Raw genomic sequence first — 17364 nt, 5'->3', positions numbered from 1 at the left:
TGTATCTACCATAGGAAGTGTAAGTATATTAATGTATATATTGATGCAGACAATGGTAAATAAATCAGTTGTAAATCATTGTGAATTACTTTAAATTTCCAGATAAAATACCTGTTGTTTTGAAAGTGCTGGTCCCTGTGTGAATTCCACTGTGGCTATTTATGCTCTCCATGCACCTGAGTCCAGAAGACTTTTGCTAACAATGTCCATTGGTCTCCACCTGTGCCCTTCCTCTCCTTGTGCTCCAGACTGAGGGTATCAGAGGTGGTGCTGACTGCCTGCCTCTCCAGTTCCTTTCTACCTCTACCAGGTAGTGGTCTGAGATGGAACCCTCCAGTGTCCACAGACTGGTCCTTCAACTTCTAATCCGTAAATATTGTAAATATAAATATTGGTTGTTAGTTCTTAGTTTTTAGTAGTTAGTTTAGCTAAAGGTTTTGGGAACCCCTCCTTCCAAGCTTCCTCTCCTCTGCACACTCCCTGGTACGGGACACCGGTTATGTTCAGGATTCTTGCTTCAAAAGCTGAATCTCCTGCCCATGGTCCTTCCTGTTTTAGCAACAACCATTAGAGCTGCCTATACCGCCCCAGAGAAGCTCATACGTCCACTAACTGTAGTATCTCCTGCTCTTTTCCCAGCCGAACCTGGCAAGCACAGGAGTTCAGACTTAGTGGACATCTCAGGGAGAGTGCCCTGAGGCCCCAGTCTGATCTGGGCTGGGCAGACCTCCCTCCCACCCCCCGTACACTGGACAGAGGTATTGAGGAGTGAGCCACGAGCACTACCACTTCTGATACAGGGGTAAGCAAGGGTAGAGCCAGAGACTCTGTCTCCCAGGCTCACCATAAGGGTAGAAAGCCCTCTCAAAATCCTAAAGAGAAATCCCCCTCCAGATCCACCTCTAAGTGGAGAACTTCTTCACCAGCACCTTCCAAGTCAAAGTGTCTCTGTACCCAGTTCTGGGGGGATCAAGAGTCCATAAGGGTCACTATACTGATCTGCAGACTTCAAAAATTGAGTGCCTCTATATTGGCACCATTGACAGGAGTGGAACCTTTGAAACTGAGCACAGAGAGACATGAGCCAAGGCCAGGACAACTATCAGTAGTGACAAAGTGCAAGCACCAAGAACCACATGCAGCATCATGCTTGCAGAAGCAGACATCAGCTTCCAAGGGCTGGCATGCTTCTGCTCGCAGTCTCACACACTCTCTCTCTCTCTCTCTTTCTCTGAGTGGGGATAAATGTCATCCGTCAGGATCCAGAATCTCCCCTCCTATCAGATCTGGTCCTTACAAGGAAGATGCTGACACCATCGATCCACGAACACTATGACAGAAGTCAATCCCGCTTCTGCCAGTCCTGGCATTTCTGCATCACAATGGTCCTGATGGCACCACCATTACAAATGGAACCTACATTTTCCTCTTTGGGTGAATCTGACATTGGGAGGGACTAGTATCATCTCCACTCAGAGATGGGAGTCCAGGTAGGGGAGCCATAATCTCCTGGGACCTACCTTGACTTTAGAAGATGGGGTACCCCCTTTGGACTGTTGGTAACCTATCTCTTTGGGACCACTTTACCCAATGCTGGAGCCTCCTCACTGGTCTTAATGATCATCGTGGGAGCTGTCCATGCAATATCCTGAATTGATACAGCCAGGGGAGCAGAGTTTTTGTTCACTCATCCTGCCCCACACTTTTTTTGGTGGTTCAAGATGCCACTGAAAGGGGTGGACAACATTTCCCAAGGTCCACCATCTCAGATGAAGAGGCCAAAAATTTGGACCGCCTCAGAAGGAAGGTATTTACATCAAATAGGCAATTACCAGGCCTTGCTGTAAAAGTATGATTTTGTGAACTGCTGTAAGATTTCAGAATTCAGAGGCAAGTTGACTTCGGAGGATAGAGAACAATTTCAAGCCCTTATCAAGGAGGGTAAATTGGTGGCTAGAACATCCCTATAGGGGATGACAGCCTCAGGATCAATGGTGATTGCATTCTTATGCTCGGCAAATCCTGACTTTATTCCTCAGGCTTCCCCAGGGAAGTTCAATCCCCTGTGGAGGATTTGATGGAAATAGCTTATTTAATGAAAAGACTGAATTAAAGACTCAAGGGGTGACCCTCTGCTCCTTGGGGATATATATGGAGACACAGAAGAAGTGTCATAGGCAGCCTCACAAGTACCACAAGCCTTCTACCACCAAAGGGGATATGAACTGCCACAAAAGTGGCAGAGGTGCAGAGAAACAAACACAACACTCCTCCTTCCCAGCCTCCTGTCAAGAAATTTTTTTTGACTGGACTCATGAGAGCTGCGATCCACCTCACAGCCACATAGTGCATCACACCCTCCTATGTAGTAGGTACTGCTTGTCAGTTACCCATAGTGGAATATACACAGGAACCATCACTTGAAGAAGAAAAAGAAGTTACTTATCTTGTACAGTAACTAGAGTTCTTTGAGATGTGTTCTCCCTACCTGTATTCCACCTCCTGCACTCCTTCTCCTCTGTCTCAATCCTTCACTCATGATTCGTGGCAGAGAAGGAAATGGAAAGATAGTTGCTCTGCACTGCTCCTTATGCCCTTGGTCCAGAGCATAAGGAGAGGAAGAGTGTAGTAGAGGACCAATGGATGTTGCTAGCAAAAATTACCCTGTCTCAGGCGTGTGGAGTGCATGACAATGCCAGAGAAGAATATAGATAGGGACCACACATCACGAAGAACTCCAGTTACTATAGAGGTTAGTAACTGTTATTTATCATCCTATCTAATTTAATCTTGAGAAATTTCAATAATTGACCTTTGTTCTGAAAACCCTACATTTCATAGTTAAAGTGCAAGAGTTGATGAGTAACATATAAATAGTTTTTTCCTTTTAGTGTTTGTCCATATACGTAAGTTGCACTGGTTTAATTTAAAGCTGCTTTTAAACTGATATAGTTAATCCAGTGCAAACCTCTATGTGGACACTTTTAGTTTGGTTTAATAGTGTCTTATATCTTAAATTAAACCCATGCCATGTTCTCATGTAGACAGGCCCTTAGAAGCCCTGGAATGTGCTTAATGGAACTGGAAGCTGGGATTAACAATTGCTGGTTTTTATTCCTGACTAGGCCACTGACTTTCTATGTGACTTCTGAAAGGTCAATAGACCCTTCTGGGACTGTTTTGCCATCTGTAAAGTGTTGATAATACTTCCCTGTCTCACAAGGGTTTTGTAAGTAGGGTTGCCAACCTTCTAATAGCACAAAACGGAACACCTGCCCCCCCCCCTTCTCCAAAGCCCCACCCCCTCACTACATCCCCCTCCCTACATCACTTGCTCTCCCCCACCCTCACTCGAAAACCATATGCCTGGCAACCCTATTTGTGAAGCTTAGTGAGTTAATGTTTACCATGGAATACGTTGAGATCATTGGATGGCAGATGCTGTATCAGACGAATTCTGATCAGAATCAAAACTTAAAGGCAGCACTGATGTGGGTGCACTGAGGAAGGCACTTCTTTGGAAAAAAAATACGATCTGTCCTGAAGAATAGTAGTGGTCCCTCTGAAAATATTTACTTCCATCTACTTCACACATTCCAAAATTTGTACCATGCAGGAGCTCTTTTTTAGGACTGAGTATTCCCCAGTTATATTACATCAGATTGCTGGCATGACATAGGGTTTGCATTTTTGAATGTGTTGTGTGTATCTCTAAGAGTGACAGTGATATGTGAGGTGAATTTCTGTAACAGCTAAAAACAGCCAGACTTCAGTATGACAACAGTTGTATTCAGTGATGAGCTGCCAAAATCTTAACAACCGGTTCCCTATAAAAAGTTCTGATTTAAGGGATGTGCCCCAGTATGTATTTTTTGTACCAACAGGGTTACCATATGTCCGTATTTCCCCTCCTGCACGGCGATTTAAGAACCAAAAAGCCTGACCTGTCTGGGAAAATATGGATGTATGTTAACCCTGCCTAAAGTTCTTTTTTAAAAAGATGGGCCTGAACTAGAAATGAGCTCTGTTTCACATGTGTGGGTCCCCGCCACTCCCTGGGGGTGTGTTAGGGTGACCAGATGTCCTGATGTTATAGGGACAGTCCCGATTTTGGGGTCTTTTTCTTATATAGGCTCCGATTACCCCCCACCCCCGTCCTGATTTTTTACACTTGCTGACTGGTCACCCTAGGGTGTGCACATGTGTGGGTCCCAGCTGCTCCCTGCCCCCCTCATTGAAGCAGGTGTGCAGGGTTACTGCCCTGGGAACTGCAGGGCACCAGTGGATGTGGGGCCAGCTTTAGACAGGAGTGTGGGGCAGGGCTAGCTGGAGGCAGGGGGTGCGGAGCTGGCTACAGGCAGGGCATGGGGTGCGGAGCTGGCTGGAGACAGGAGGGTGCGGGGTTGGCTGGAGGCAAGGGGATGTGGGGCTGGCTGGAGGTAGGGGCTGGCTGCAGGCAGGGCAGGGGGGTGCAGGGCTGGCTGGAGACGGGCTGGCTGCGGGCAGGGCAGGGGGTGCGGCAGGGGCTGGTGCGGGCAGGGCAGAGGGTGTGGGGGTGGCTGGAGACAGGGGTGGCTGCGGGCAGGGCAGGGGGTGCATGCAGCAGGGGTTGGCTGGAGACGGGGGCTGGCTGCAGGCAGAGTGGTGGGTGTTCACGGGGAGAGCAGCAGGACGCAGCCCAGGCCCAGCAGAGCAGCCGGGGACCCACCAGGCAGCATTGGGAGCCCCAGGGCCAGGGGAGCAGCAGCAGCAACAGGGCTTGTGCCCAGGGCCAGGCGGCAGCCTACATGGCTCCCGTAGTGCAGCGCCCCCGGCGGCCGGAGGAGGAATTGCATCACTTCCTGGCCAGAGCCCATCAAAGCCTCAGCGCCCCATGCAGGGAAGCGAGTTAACAACCGGTTCTAAAACTGCTTCAAAATTTAACAACTGGTTTGCGTGAACCGGTGCGAACCGGCTCCAGCTCATCACTGGTTGTATTCCCGTGTGTACATGTAGTCCCCTTTAAAACTATAAGAATAGGTTTGGGAGTTGTAACAGGTAATTTATAAGTCTCAAGGTTGGGTGTATTTTGTCTGTCGGTTTTCTGTTTTGTTTTCATTTTAAAATGTTAGTCTCATACACTCATAGATATTAAGGTCAGAAGGGACCATTATGATCATCTAGTCTGACCTCCTGCACAATGCAGGCCACAGAATCTCACCCACCCACTCCTGCAATAAACCTCTCACCTATGTCTGAGCTATTGAAGTCCTAAAATCATGGTTTAAAGACTTCAAGGTGCAGAGAATCCTCCAGCAAGTGACCCGTGCCCCATGCTACAGAGGAAGGCGAAAAACCCCCAGGGCCTCTTCCAATCTGCCCTGGAGGAAAATTCCTTCCCGACCCCAAATATGGCATTCAGCTGAACCCTGAGCATGTGGGCAAGATTCACCAGCCAGATAGCCAGGAAAGAATTCTCTGTACTAACTCAGATTCCAGCCCATCTAACATCCCATCACAGGTCATTGGGCCTATTTACCATGAATAGTTAAAGATCAATTAATTGCCAAAATCATGTTATCCCATCATACCATCTCCTCCATAAACTTATCGAGTTTAATCTTGAAGCCAGATAGGTCTTTTGCCCCCACTGCTTCCCTTGGAAGGCTATTCCACAACTTCACTCCTCTGAGTCTTTCACATAAGTCAGGCTCCATTCTTCGGTTGATGGATATTCTGAAATTGCTAGCAATCAAGAACCTGTCCATGGTGACTGTAATAATGCGTAAAGTGCATGCTGCATGGCAGCAGCCTGATGTTGGTGTTGATGTCCTAGAGCTTGTCCTGTATTGAAACAAAAAGTTGGTTAGCAATGCTGAAGAATTCAAACAAATATCTTCAAAGTTCAGTCCTGTTTATACTCCTTATTATTCAATACTTGTGAACATTTGCATGTCCAAATTCTTGTTTGCTTAATGTTTTGGTGGAATGCAGTGTTCTTAGTCATTTGCAAACAGTATTAATATACCAATAAGAGCTGCTCACCGCTTGCTTTTGTTCATTTAAAAAGTTGCTATAGTCATCCATTCAGGGAGCAGAAAAAATACTGGGGTATTGAAGAGTCCAGTCACACATGCTGAGTGACTTAGGGCAGGTCTACACTTAAAATGCTGCAGCGGGAGACCTGCCCTGTGCAGCTGCACCACTGCAGTGGTCCAGTGAAGGTACTACTCCATCGATGAGAGAGCTAATCCACTCCAAGAGAAGCAACAGCTTTGTCGACGGGATAAACCCTCCCATTGACATAGCGATGTCTACACCAGGGGTTAGGCCAGTATCACTGTGTCGCTCAGAGGGATGGATTTCTCACACCCCCGAGCGACGTAATTCTACTGATGTAAGTTTGTAGTGGAGACCTGGCCTAATGGAGAATACTTAAAGTGAGCACTCCCCGGGTGGTTTTTTTGCTCTGTAAAGTAACCTGCAAATATTTGTGTTTAACATGATGAGGGCAGACATTGGGACTGGTTCATGACTATTTTGCAAATGGGAAAAATATATAAATTTGCTAGATAAAATATCCAAAAATATTTGTAAGATGGGACCATATTTGTAAAATACCATTGTGATGAGTGTGGTGTAAAATCCTGTCTAGCACTGGGAGGACCTGAGTAATCAGGATGCTATGAAAGGTAAGCTAATGTTTGTTTGTTTTTTTTAAATAATTGTGGTTGCAAAGCTAAAGTGGACTGGGTCATGAGACCAAGTGAAATGAACAGAAATCTCTGAAGTAGGTTGCTTTTTAGTGAGAGGCATCTAAAGAAACTGTTAAAGTCCTAAAATTTCATTATGAACTAACTGAATTCCAACAGCGGCCAATGACAGACCATGAATTTCTCTTGAGATGTCTGTTTAAACCTTGTAAGGGACTCTTTCAACTGTTTAGAGTATGAGGATATACACAATGATCAGCCTTAAAAAAAAGACATCACTGGTTACCATTTAACATCTGGTGCATCAAATGCCCCAATAACAACTGTGTGGATGAAGGCAGTCCATCACTATACTCTTGAATGAACTCACACAGAAAAATTATAAAAGACAAAAACACCAGTGGGCAAACACTTCTCATAAAACAATCACTCCATATCTGACCTCTCAGTCCTTGTCCCCAAAGGAAACCTCCACAACACCTTTAAAAGATGAGCCGGGGAGCTTAAATTCATCTCTTTGCTAGACACTAAAAATCATGGACTCAGTCAAGACGCTGTTTTTATGTCTCCTTAGAGCAATCTGGAGCCCACTAACCCTCCTTTATCCTATGACTGCAGAGGTGTTAATTGCTGACTTCACCTTGAATGGTCTCTTGCAATGTGTACTAACTCCTTAGCGATCTCTTCCACGTTGTGTTTAGCGGTGACACTCACATTACCTTTCCCAGACCTGAAGAAGAGGCCTGTGTAGCTTGAAAGCTTCTCTCTCTCACCAACAGAAGTTGGTCCAATATTTTTTTTACCTCACTCACCTTGTGTCTCTCATTTAAAAAGTCAGCATTTAACAGTTGCCACTTCTAAGTATAGGGAAATAACTATCAATTTTCTTGAAAACTTTGTGGTAACTTGATAAATGTTGACTACTTAATGGTAACTGCTACGTATGCTTAATGTATTCATGGGAACAAGAAGTGTGCGTTTGACAAGGTTTTCCCATCAAATGTCTGGGTAAAGCAGGGCCATTTTCTAAAGTGGAATCAGACCCTTCATTTTGTTGTTTGATCATTATGTGAAGCTCTAAATGCAATTACTATTGCTGTTGACATAATCAGTATACTTAATACATTTCTTTCTTTTATTTCAGTGGGAAGAGATTAGTGGAGTTGATGAACATTATACACCAATCAGAACTTACCAGGTATGCAATGTTATGGATCACAGTCAGAACAACTGGCTGAGAACAAACTGGATTCCACGCAACTCAGCTCAGAAAATCTACGTGGAGCTCAAGTTTACCTTGAGGGACTGTAATAGCATTCCTCTGGTTCTGGGCACTTGCAAAGAGACCTTCAATCTATATTATATGGAGTCTGATGATGACCATTTGGTCAAGTTCAGAGAACATCAGTTTACAAAGATTGACACTATTGCAGCTGATGAGAGCTTCACTCAAATGGATCTTGGGGATCGAATTCTCAAGCTCAATACAGAAGTTCGTGAGGTGGGACCTGTCAGCAGGAAAGGTTTCTACCTGGCTTTTCAAGATGTGGGTGCATGTGTTGCCTTAGTATCAGTGAGAGTGTACTTCAAGAAGTGCCCTTTCACTATAAAAAACCTGGCCATGTTTCCAGATACAGTACCTATGGACTCTCAGTCCTTGGTGGAGGTGCAAGGTTCTTGTGTCAATCACTCAAAGGAGGAAGACCCACCCAAGATGTATTGCAGTACAGAAGGCGAATGGCTAGTGCCCATAGGAAAGTGTTTGTGTAATGCCGGCTATGAAGAAAGAGGCTATGAATGCCAAGGTAACAATGCACTGCATGTTCACCGTTCAGTTATTAACAAGGGTTTCACCATCTGTCTATGTTCCATATATTGGCTTATGTTAATTTTTTAGAAGCTAATGAGAGATTTATTAGATCACAAAATTGCTCATTAAAGTAGTTCTTGTTTAATTTGTGTAAATAATGTTATTTAACCATGTGTATTTATTAGGGTTGAGTAAATAATACACAGCTAATACTGAATTCAGTAAATCTAGCCTTGCTTCCCTCTCACAGACTTTCTATCAGCCCATTACAATTTCTTAAAATGTATATGTTGTGTCAAAGTATTTGCATTTTTTTAATTCTGGCTTGATTGCTTGCAGTCCTCTGTGTTTAGTATTTGATATGTGAGTTGTGTTGGTTAGTTGTGACCGGTCCTGGAAAACACATGGAATTGATTCTAGTTCCAAATTGGTTGTGTGTGCAAATGCTTGCAAAGTGAATACTAATGTTTGCAGATTCTAAGTTACAGTTCCATGAATCCTCAAACATTTGACTCAAAAGCATTTTCTAAAAACGTGTAAGTCAGTGAACCTTGGTTAAGTGAAAACTCCTAGAAATGGAACACACTGGGGCTTGAGATTGGTTAAAGCCAAGTTACTGAAGCATTTGAATGTAGATTCATTTGCAAATTTCTTTCAACTTTTGCTCAGCTGTCTCAATGAAATTATGATTTTATGTTTTGCATTTTACTCAAAGATACTTGGTTCTTTCTTTTAGTCTCTTGGTGCCTTGGTCAGTAATTTGACTGGTCGCTACAGACTCGAGATGGTCAAAACTCAGAATTTCCATTTTGTGGGAAATGCCATTTTGTAATTCATTTTCATTATGAAAAAGTTTTTCTGTTAAATCCTTAGCCTCTTCGTGCCAACAAAAGTGCCAGTTATAATGATTCTTCTTGAAATGTGCTCTTAGAAAAAAGGGTATTACAATTATCCCAGCAAACAGCTAGCGCAATAAGTTGTTGTTTAGACCATTACCTTGAACTGCCTCGAGACTGGTAGACTCCTTTTACATAGGCCATCCAACAGTCTTTATATGTGTAGGAGAAATCGTGGGAGCTGGGAGCACCCGTCTCCGATTCCGCAACCAAAGCTATGCAATTCTGAGTCCCATTCTAACGAAAATAGCTTTCCCACAGAATGTGAGAGAGGAGGATGGGAGACCGCAGGGACCAAGTGTACATTGTGTGTTGTTTCCTTGGAAAGGGTGGCTTAAGGAGCTGAAGTTTTTATTATTTTTTCCTTTAATTACCAATAGACAAATTTAAAAAAACCCACAAATTAGATTCTTCTATTAGACCCTGACATCAATAGGAGCTGGAGTTTTATTGTTCGGGCACCCATGATCTCTGGGCCTTCTATAGCCACATTTTAAATTCCTGAAAAGTTTGGGGAAAACATTGGTATTACTCTAACCACCATATATACTCTTGCTATAACATTAGAGTCCTTGTCTCTGTAAATGATGAAAAGCCCTTGGTTTAGAATTAGTCACACAGGGGCATGAAAAGACAGTCACTCCAGAAAGTATCAGGAAAAAAAAAACTGAACGAATGATGAAGTATTCAGTAAAAAAAAAGATATTTTTTCCCCTTGTGATCAGATTCTGTTCTCAGATGAAGCATGTGCTGTTCCTACTGAAGTCAGCAAAGGTTATGCGTCTGCTTTTTTGGGCAGATTTTGACGGTGAATTTAAAACACAAAAGCCGACACTAACACTGCAAACATTTCTTGGCATCAGGTTCTTCTGTCCTGTTCTTTTGGCTTCAACTGCATATGTTCATCAAATGGGCTTTGTATGATTAGACCATTCACAAAAGTGACGGGACATTCTGGTTTGTTCTGGCTTTGCATGTAATGTCCTGCTGCCCTGACAACTTTTATCGAGACTCATATTTGTCAAATATTTTCACCCTGGTGTGATTTAAGTGGCACTCTCAAAGCAGTTGGTAATCCAACCCCTCACCGCTGTTGACGTCAGTACCGCAGCAGGAATTGGAAAGCATGGAATGGAGTTCAATTTTTCACATACTTTTTAACTGACCACTTTGGCTCAGTTTGGCTGCTTCTGCCCTTTTTTTGCTTGTCAGCAAGAGAACTAGAGATTCAGGATTGTGGTGTTTGGAGTAGACACAAAATGGGGTTACAGACCTAGGCTTGAATGAATGGGGAATTGGAAATAATATAGTTCCCCTACTTGAAATTAATTTAATATAATCTGAAGAGGGAAAAGCAATAATATAGCACTGCTTATCTTCAGAGTGCTTTAAAAACATTTAATTATGTAAGGGATTTTGCCAGTTGAGCCTGTGTGGAAACACTATATGAAGTTCTGATTTGCTTTCACACCAGCAATTTTTATTGTATTCTATCTCTGCTCTAATACTGGCTCTTATAAGGATTTCATAACAGATTTTCAAATACACAGTCAGCTTGCATTAGAAGAATATTGTCACTAGTAATGAAATTAGGTACTCTAATGAGGTCTGATGAGTCCGTAAGGTTGGTTTTGAAATCATCATGCATAACTTCTCTTCATATTGGCAAAAATGTTGTGGCCCAATCTTGCCCTCAAATAAGCAGCACACACACCGTTTTTCACGTACATTTTAAAGACAGCCTTGCTTCTACTGCATGCCAAGGAAATGAGTAAGTTTTCGGGGCACAGGCTCTGGACTTAGCTGTTACAAATGTGATTTGAAAGTATTGCTTCATGTTTGTTTCCATGTTGTTAAGTCAAGATCAGACAAATTGACTGACTTAGTTTTTGGCCCCAATCTTGCATTTGACAGTGTGTGAGCCTACGGCTGCTCCAGTGCAAACCCCTATTGATTAGGGGGCTTCATGTGGGCTAACTGTCTGCCTACATGCTATCAATTGCATAATCAGGGCTTTATTTTACTTCAGGAAAGCAAAATGTTGTTCTTATTCATATTTTCTTTGTTCTTTCTTGTAGCCACCTTTGTTCAAATATGTGTGAGGGAAAGTCACTTTTAGAAAATGTACAGTTAGTCCAGTTGAGGAATTTGGCTTATTTAATCCATTTCAGGGTAACTGTTCAGATTTAGGCTCTTATCCTGCAAAGGACCTACACCCACATTTGAATTGGGGCACTGTGGTTAGTCCCAGTTAAAGTCAGTGAAATTACTTGGTATGTAAAGTACACCCGTGTGTAAGTCTTTGCAGGATTAGAGCCTTGGAATGCTATAAACATTACTGAAGCCTCTTACTGAGTGAGATGCTTGTTATAAAGGTGGACAGCAATATGTGTTTGGGTTTAATTCTCTTCACATAACTTTGCCAGTGTGTTAGGGGACTTGACTTATAGCACTCTTTCCCAATGACAGAATTAGGCTTCGGTTGAATAAAGACTACCAATTTTATGTTGGACTCTGTGGTAGTTTTCTGATGTTTGCTTAGAACTGGATTTTCACCTGACTTGTTCCAATTCAGCCGTAAATCAGATTTGAACTTCCGGTGTCAGTCCCTGGACGTGGAAGATGGATGTGTGAAAGGATTACATGACCTAGCTCCGTTCTTCCAAAGCAGTGACATTTAATTTTTAATTCTTTAGAATGAAGAACTATGGGAAACTTGTGCACAAGTTTCCCAAGAGACCATTATGGATATCTTAGAAATTAGATGTTATGTCTCCTAGTCCGTCCCCTACCAATAAAGGACTGTTCTCTATTGTAATTTTGCTTATATGTTGCATTTAAATGTCCCAAGTGATGGGTGGCTTCCACCACTTCCCCTTGTGATATTATTTCACACACTAATAGAACTCTCTGTTAGAAAACTCTTCCTGCTAGTCATCTTGATATTTCTCTTTCTTAGTTTCGTCCTCCATTCTCCTCGTCATGCCCCTTTCCAGTATGCTTTATAACTCCTTTCCTTTTTTTGGTGTTGGCACCTTTTAAATATTTGTAGACTGTTCTCATTTCTCCACACTTAGTCATCATCTAATCAAGCTGTACTTATTTTTTTTTTAATTTTACCTTCAGTTGTCCATGACACTTCGAAAGTAGTTGTCAGTGGTACAGCAAATTCATTTGGTAATTCTCTATCCTGCATATTGACCATATGTATATCTTTAACTAATGGTTTACCTATTTTTTATGAAGGCACTCTATCCTATGGTGATAGTTGCCATATAAATACCTAGCTAGGTGAATGTCTGTTTTTATAAACTTTGACTCACTTCCCAATTATTCAAATACATTTTCTGTTTTTTTCTTGGTGACATGGAGGAATTTTTAGTTGTGTCTTAATTATCATATCTTTTAGGATTTCCTATCTGCCTTTTACATGGCTGGACTTTAATATGTCCACTTATCAACAATTACTCACAAAAGTATTCTGTTTCTCTAATTTTGGTCTCCTGCAATCAGGGGCGGCTCTAGCAGTCGCTGCCAAATTGCCGCCGCGGGACACGGGCTGCCACCCAATTCTGAATGCCGCCCCAAGCACCTGCTTGGAAAGCTGGTGCCTGGAGGCAGCCCTGCCTGCAATTAAACACTTTGCACTGCTGCTTCAATCTGTGAATCTACTAAGCCCTGCGTCACTGGTTCCAAATATCATATTATCAATCAGTTCCTTTCCATTGGTAAGAGCCAAGATGGTGTCTTCTCCAGTTGGAATCTTTTCTACAGAATGATAGAGAATACAGAAATAGTCCTTCTCCAGTAATACAGTGGACATTTATATGACTCTGGAGAATCTTCATCTGGTATATTGTGATCAGTTATGGGTACCTCATAACTAGAAAGATTGAGATAAACTGGATGCTCTCCAAAGAAGGACAAAAATGAATGAGGATAATAAAAATGTGTATAGCATGACTAATTAATACTCTGGGGTGTGTGCGGGGGTCCATGCTAAGTTTATACTCTTCCAGAAATGAAGGAGGGAGATGAAGTAAATTGCAAAAGGTGCAAGGGTTTATAACTAGGAAGAATGAGATGAAAAACAATTAAAAAGGAAATTTAGGTAAAATATTAGAAAAATTAGCCTGACAACTACCTATGTAATAATCTGGAAGTCTCCCAAGGGAACTTTGCAAACATACAATGGGAAATTGTGTCCCCATTTGGGAGTAAAAATGAACTTACATTCACTTGAGTACTTTTTCAACAAGTGACACTTCAGAGCACAACACACATTGTGTTTCCAAATGGTAGAACAAAAATAAATTGACAAGCCAGAGGAGAGTGGCTCTCTAAGCACACAAGTGCATGTTCCTCTACATGCTAGCATTATAAACCTAAATTTAAAATTTAGATGGTGGATTTCTACTTTTGAGTAATCCTGATTTACTGTAATGTTTTGCTTTGCATTGTCAAAATTCAAATTGTTGAGAGGTTGTATAAAGGCATTTATGAAATGGTTTTTATTTTTTGTCTTGTCAATTTCCTGTGTGATAAAGTTTAAAACTTCAGCTACAACCGACAGACAAATGTTATATAACAAAATACAAAAAAACCTTTGAAGGACTGAATCCAGTAAACCTTCCTCATGCAAATAGTTCTTACTCAACTGAACAATCCACTTAAGTAAAAGGAGAAAAATGTTACTGGGAAGTTGTGGGGGAAGGTAAATTATGTGTAACATACATGATTATCACAGAAATGCTTTCTCAATTTCTCTACCAACACTAAATTATTCAAACACTTAAGCTCTATGGTGCAATGTCTCAAACTAGATTTATATCTCTCAATTCATGGAAATATGAAAAGAATGCCAAACCTACCTATATAAATCTGAACAATCTCATTTTTGTTGAACTCTTTCAGAGGAATGAATACTGTATTTCTGAGGTATAGTTATGAAAAATGATATTCATACACTGTGAGGAATTAAAAAGGAATTGAAGAGAGAGATGTTTAAATATAAATAACAATTTTGATCTCAGCATACTTAATTATAAGTTTTCATCTACCAATAATTGTATTCCTGCTTTCAACAAACATTTTTGAATGAAGGGAGGGAAAGGAGCAATTAGGAGTTATTTAATGTGGTGGGAGCACACAGGAGACGGGACATGTAGTGTGTTTCTGAGCAAGGTTTATTGATCTATATGCTGCCAAGATCAGTAGTTTCCCCATGAAATGGCTAACTATCTGACAGATTGCAGATGCAATCAGGGACACTAAGTTAGACTACTAATTACGGTTATGCACCTATCTACAAGATCATATTATACTTAATTAAAAACTAAAAGGTTGTTACACTAGGACTGCACAATCACATAGTGGCAACAGTAACAACAAAAGTTGGCATTTATATGGTGTCTTTACAGAAATCTGGAAAAGCCACAAAATCAAGCACTGGTCCTACACTATAAACATTTATTAGGAAACCGGAATTTGAAATGTTATTCATTTTAAGTTTGAAAAAGTTGTTTGTTTTTAACACCAAAACCAAATTTTTTAAAGGAGGATTGCTAAGCTTTTTTGCTATCTATCTAAAATTACATTACGTAGAGATAACTATAAATTACAATGTATGCATTACTTATAACTATGAAATATGCACTGTTCTCATTCAGTTCAGATCCTAAAAGTTCATGAACAGAACTCTAGGCAGGATTTTCCTAAGTGCTCAGCACTGGCCTAACTCTTCTCCCTGAAAGTCGATGGTAATCATATCCTCTCTGATTTGAATGTCATAAGCAGAGCTAGATGAATAATTAAAAAATCAGGTAACTTATTTACAAATATTGCAAAGTGAATTTAATATGTAATTTGCAAACATATTAGTCACATTATCAGACCAGTTCTGTAGATGGGCAAAACTAAAATAGAAAATTCTCTCATTAAAAAAAAAAATTGAAAAATTCACTGAATCAGTATTATATAACTAGCTCTAGTCAATAGTATGGAATAGTTCCAGTCATGTATATTTACTTGAGATGATGCCTTTCAATAATGCAGAACAAATTTGCTGCCAGCTGTGATAAAAATGTCTATAAAGATTCTGTGCTTATTTACTTTTATTTACATAATCATTTTTGGTACTAACAGACCAAATCATAATCTTATCTTAGAACATTTTTAAATTCTAATATTTCCCTCCAAAATGATGTGTAAAAGGGCAGTGTCTATATATTTTGTAATTCTGATACTCAGGGCTGGATTTTCAGAGTGCACTTCAAGCTAGCGGGAAACACAATTGTGCATGCACAGAAAAGGCAATATTTTAAGAAGTGCACCTAGTGCAACTTAAAATAGGAAAATTGTACTGTACATTTATATAACTCAAATTTATGTTTGTCACAGAAGGTGATTTTCTATGTCTGTGAACTGCCACTGTTCACTCTGTAACATGCATCTCTAGTAATGAAACGTTTTAAGCAAGAGAAGGCACACAAATTAGAACATCCCAGCCCCTGCTTGAAAATTAAGGGGTATCTGAGGACCATTTGGTTCCTATTTGTGAACCTGCAGTTTGTTTCTGATTTTGATACTGTACAAGATATCCTCAAAGCATCTGCTTTTGGGTTTTTGCTGCAAATGTTTTTCAGCTATGTATGATAAGGGCTCATAAGGGACCTTGCTGGCATTTCCTCAGCCTTTTTCATTTTAATGGTTTTGCTTCCTTGTTGGCTCTCACAAGATTTTTTTTTTCAGTGTTGTTGGGTTTTTTTTTTTGGTTTTGAGGGACTTTTCCCCCCTTGCTTTCTACCTTGCACTAGCTTTTGGGTACTCAGGTGTAAGATTTCGTTAATAGTTACACAAAGATTGTAGTGTCAGTTTGAATTCATTGAACACTTTGCAGTCCCCTTCTCCTGCTTCCCACCCAGCAGTTTCTTCACCACTTGTGCCTGTGTTTAGAGTTATTTGACAATCCCTTATTAGTTCCGGAGAGGAACTTATAAAGGCTAATAGGGGTTTGCATTACAACTGACAGCTGGTACTAGACTTTAATAGAGAGCAATTGTAATGAGAAGTGTAAGTTTGGTAACATTTGAGGAAAATGCTCTTAAAGTAAGAACCATCTTGAAAGATGAGTATGAGTAGTTGAGAATCATATATATGACTGCTTCTCCTCAGCTTGAAGTACAGGATGTTGTCAAAACAGGCTGTTGGCAGACATCTAAATAACCAGTAATTGATATCAGACTTTATTGAACGTTTATGACTGCAAGCAAAATTGCAGAATTGATTGTTACTCTGCATTACAAATTGGATAATCAAAATTTTATCCATAATGGTTCACTTTCCTTGGCTTTGAAATTGCATTGAACAGTATTTGGTCCGTAATGGCATAATCTTGATCCAGAATGATTTAGTCTTAACACACTTGTTAGAGGAGTCAGAGTGATTAGGAATTCACTGTTTGTAGTTTCTGCACTGAGTGCTTATCAACATTATATGCCATGTAAATCAGTATACCTGGTATGTCAAGGGGAAAAAAACCCACACTCAGGTCTTGTGTTTAAACACAAATGAAGCTTAGACACAAACAAGTACAAATACTTCCAGCGTCATAGGGGCAAAATGTGTCACTATCATGTATCTGTAGGTTCAACTCTTGTCTACTGTAAGGTTAAAATTTGATGTGATAATTTAGAACAGCTGCTCTTTGAAAGGAAGATTCATTTTCAACAAGGGAAGAAAAAAACATGGTAAAGGCTGACAATATGCCAACCCTGAATAACAGCATAAATGAGATGGGACAATTCTGCTTAACGATATGGTTGAAATAACTCAGTTTTCCTTGCCATTGGTATTTCCAACCTTTGTGTTTCTGGTCAAGTGTACTGCTTATTGAATGTATCATGTGTTACTCTTGCTGGAATGATTTTTTTTCTTTGTTGAAATTTTGACAATGATGTACGATGGC

At 40.8% G+C, this 17364-nt stretch overlaps 1 protein-coding gene across 3 annotated transcripts in view; it reads left to right on the top strand.

The window, feature by feature from the left end:
* Positions 1-17364, top strand: part of EPHA3 (EPH receptor A3) — a 305552-nt gene that overhangs the window by 92104 nt on the left and 196084 nt on the right. For all 3 annotated transcript variants that reach the window (XM_078848068.1, XM_073305634.2, XM_073305645.2), the window contains exon 3: positions 7837-8497. In XM_078848068.1, coding sequence (XP_078704194.1) covers positions 7837-8497 — 661 coding nt within the window. The remainder of the gene's footprint in view (positions 1-7836; positions 8498-17364) is intronic.

This window comes from Lepidochelys kempii, chromosome 1 (assembly GCF_965140285.1).
Source record: "Lepidochelys kempii isolate rLepKem1 chromosome 1, rLepKem1.hap1, whole genome shotgun sequence".
Lineage (NCBI taxonomy): Eukaryota > Metazoa > Chordata > Testudines > Cheloniidae > Lepidochelys > Lepidochelys kempii.
This window is presented reverse-complemented; position numbering and strand designations above follow the sequence as displayed.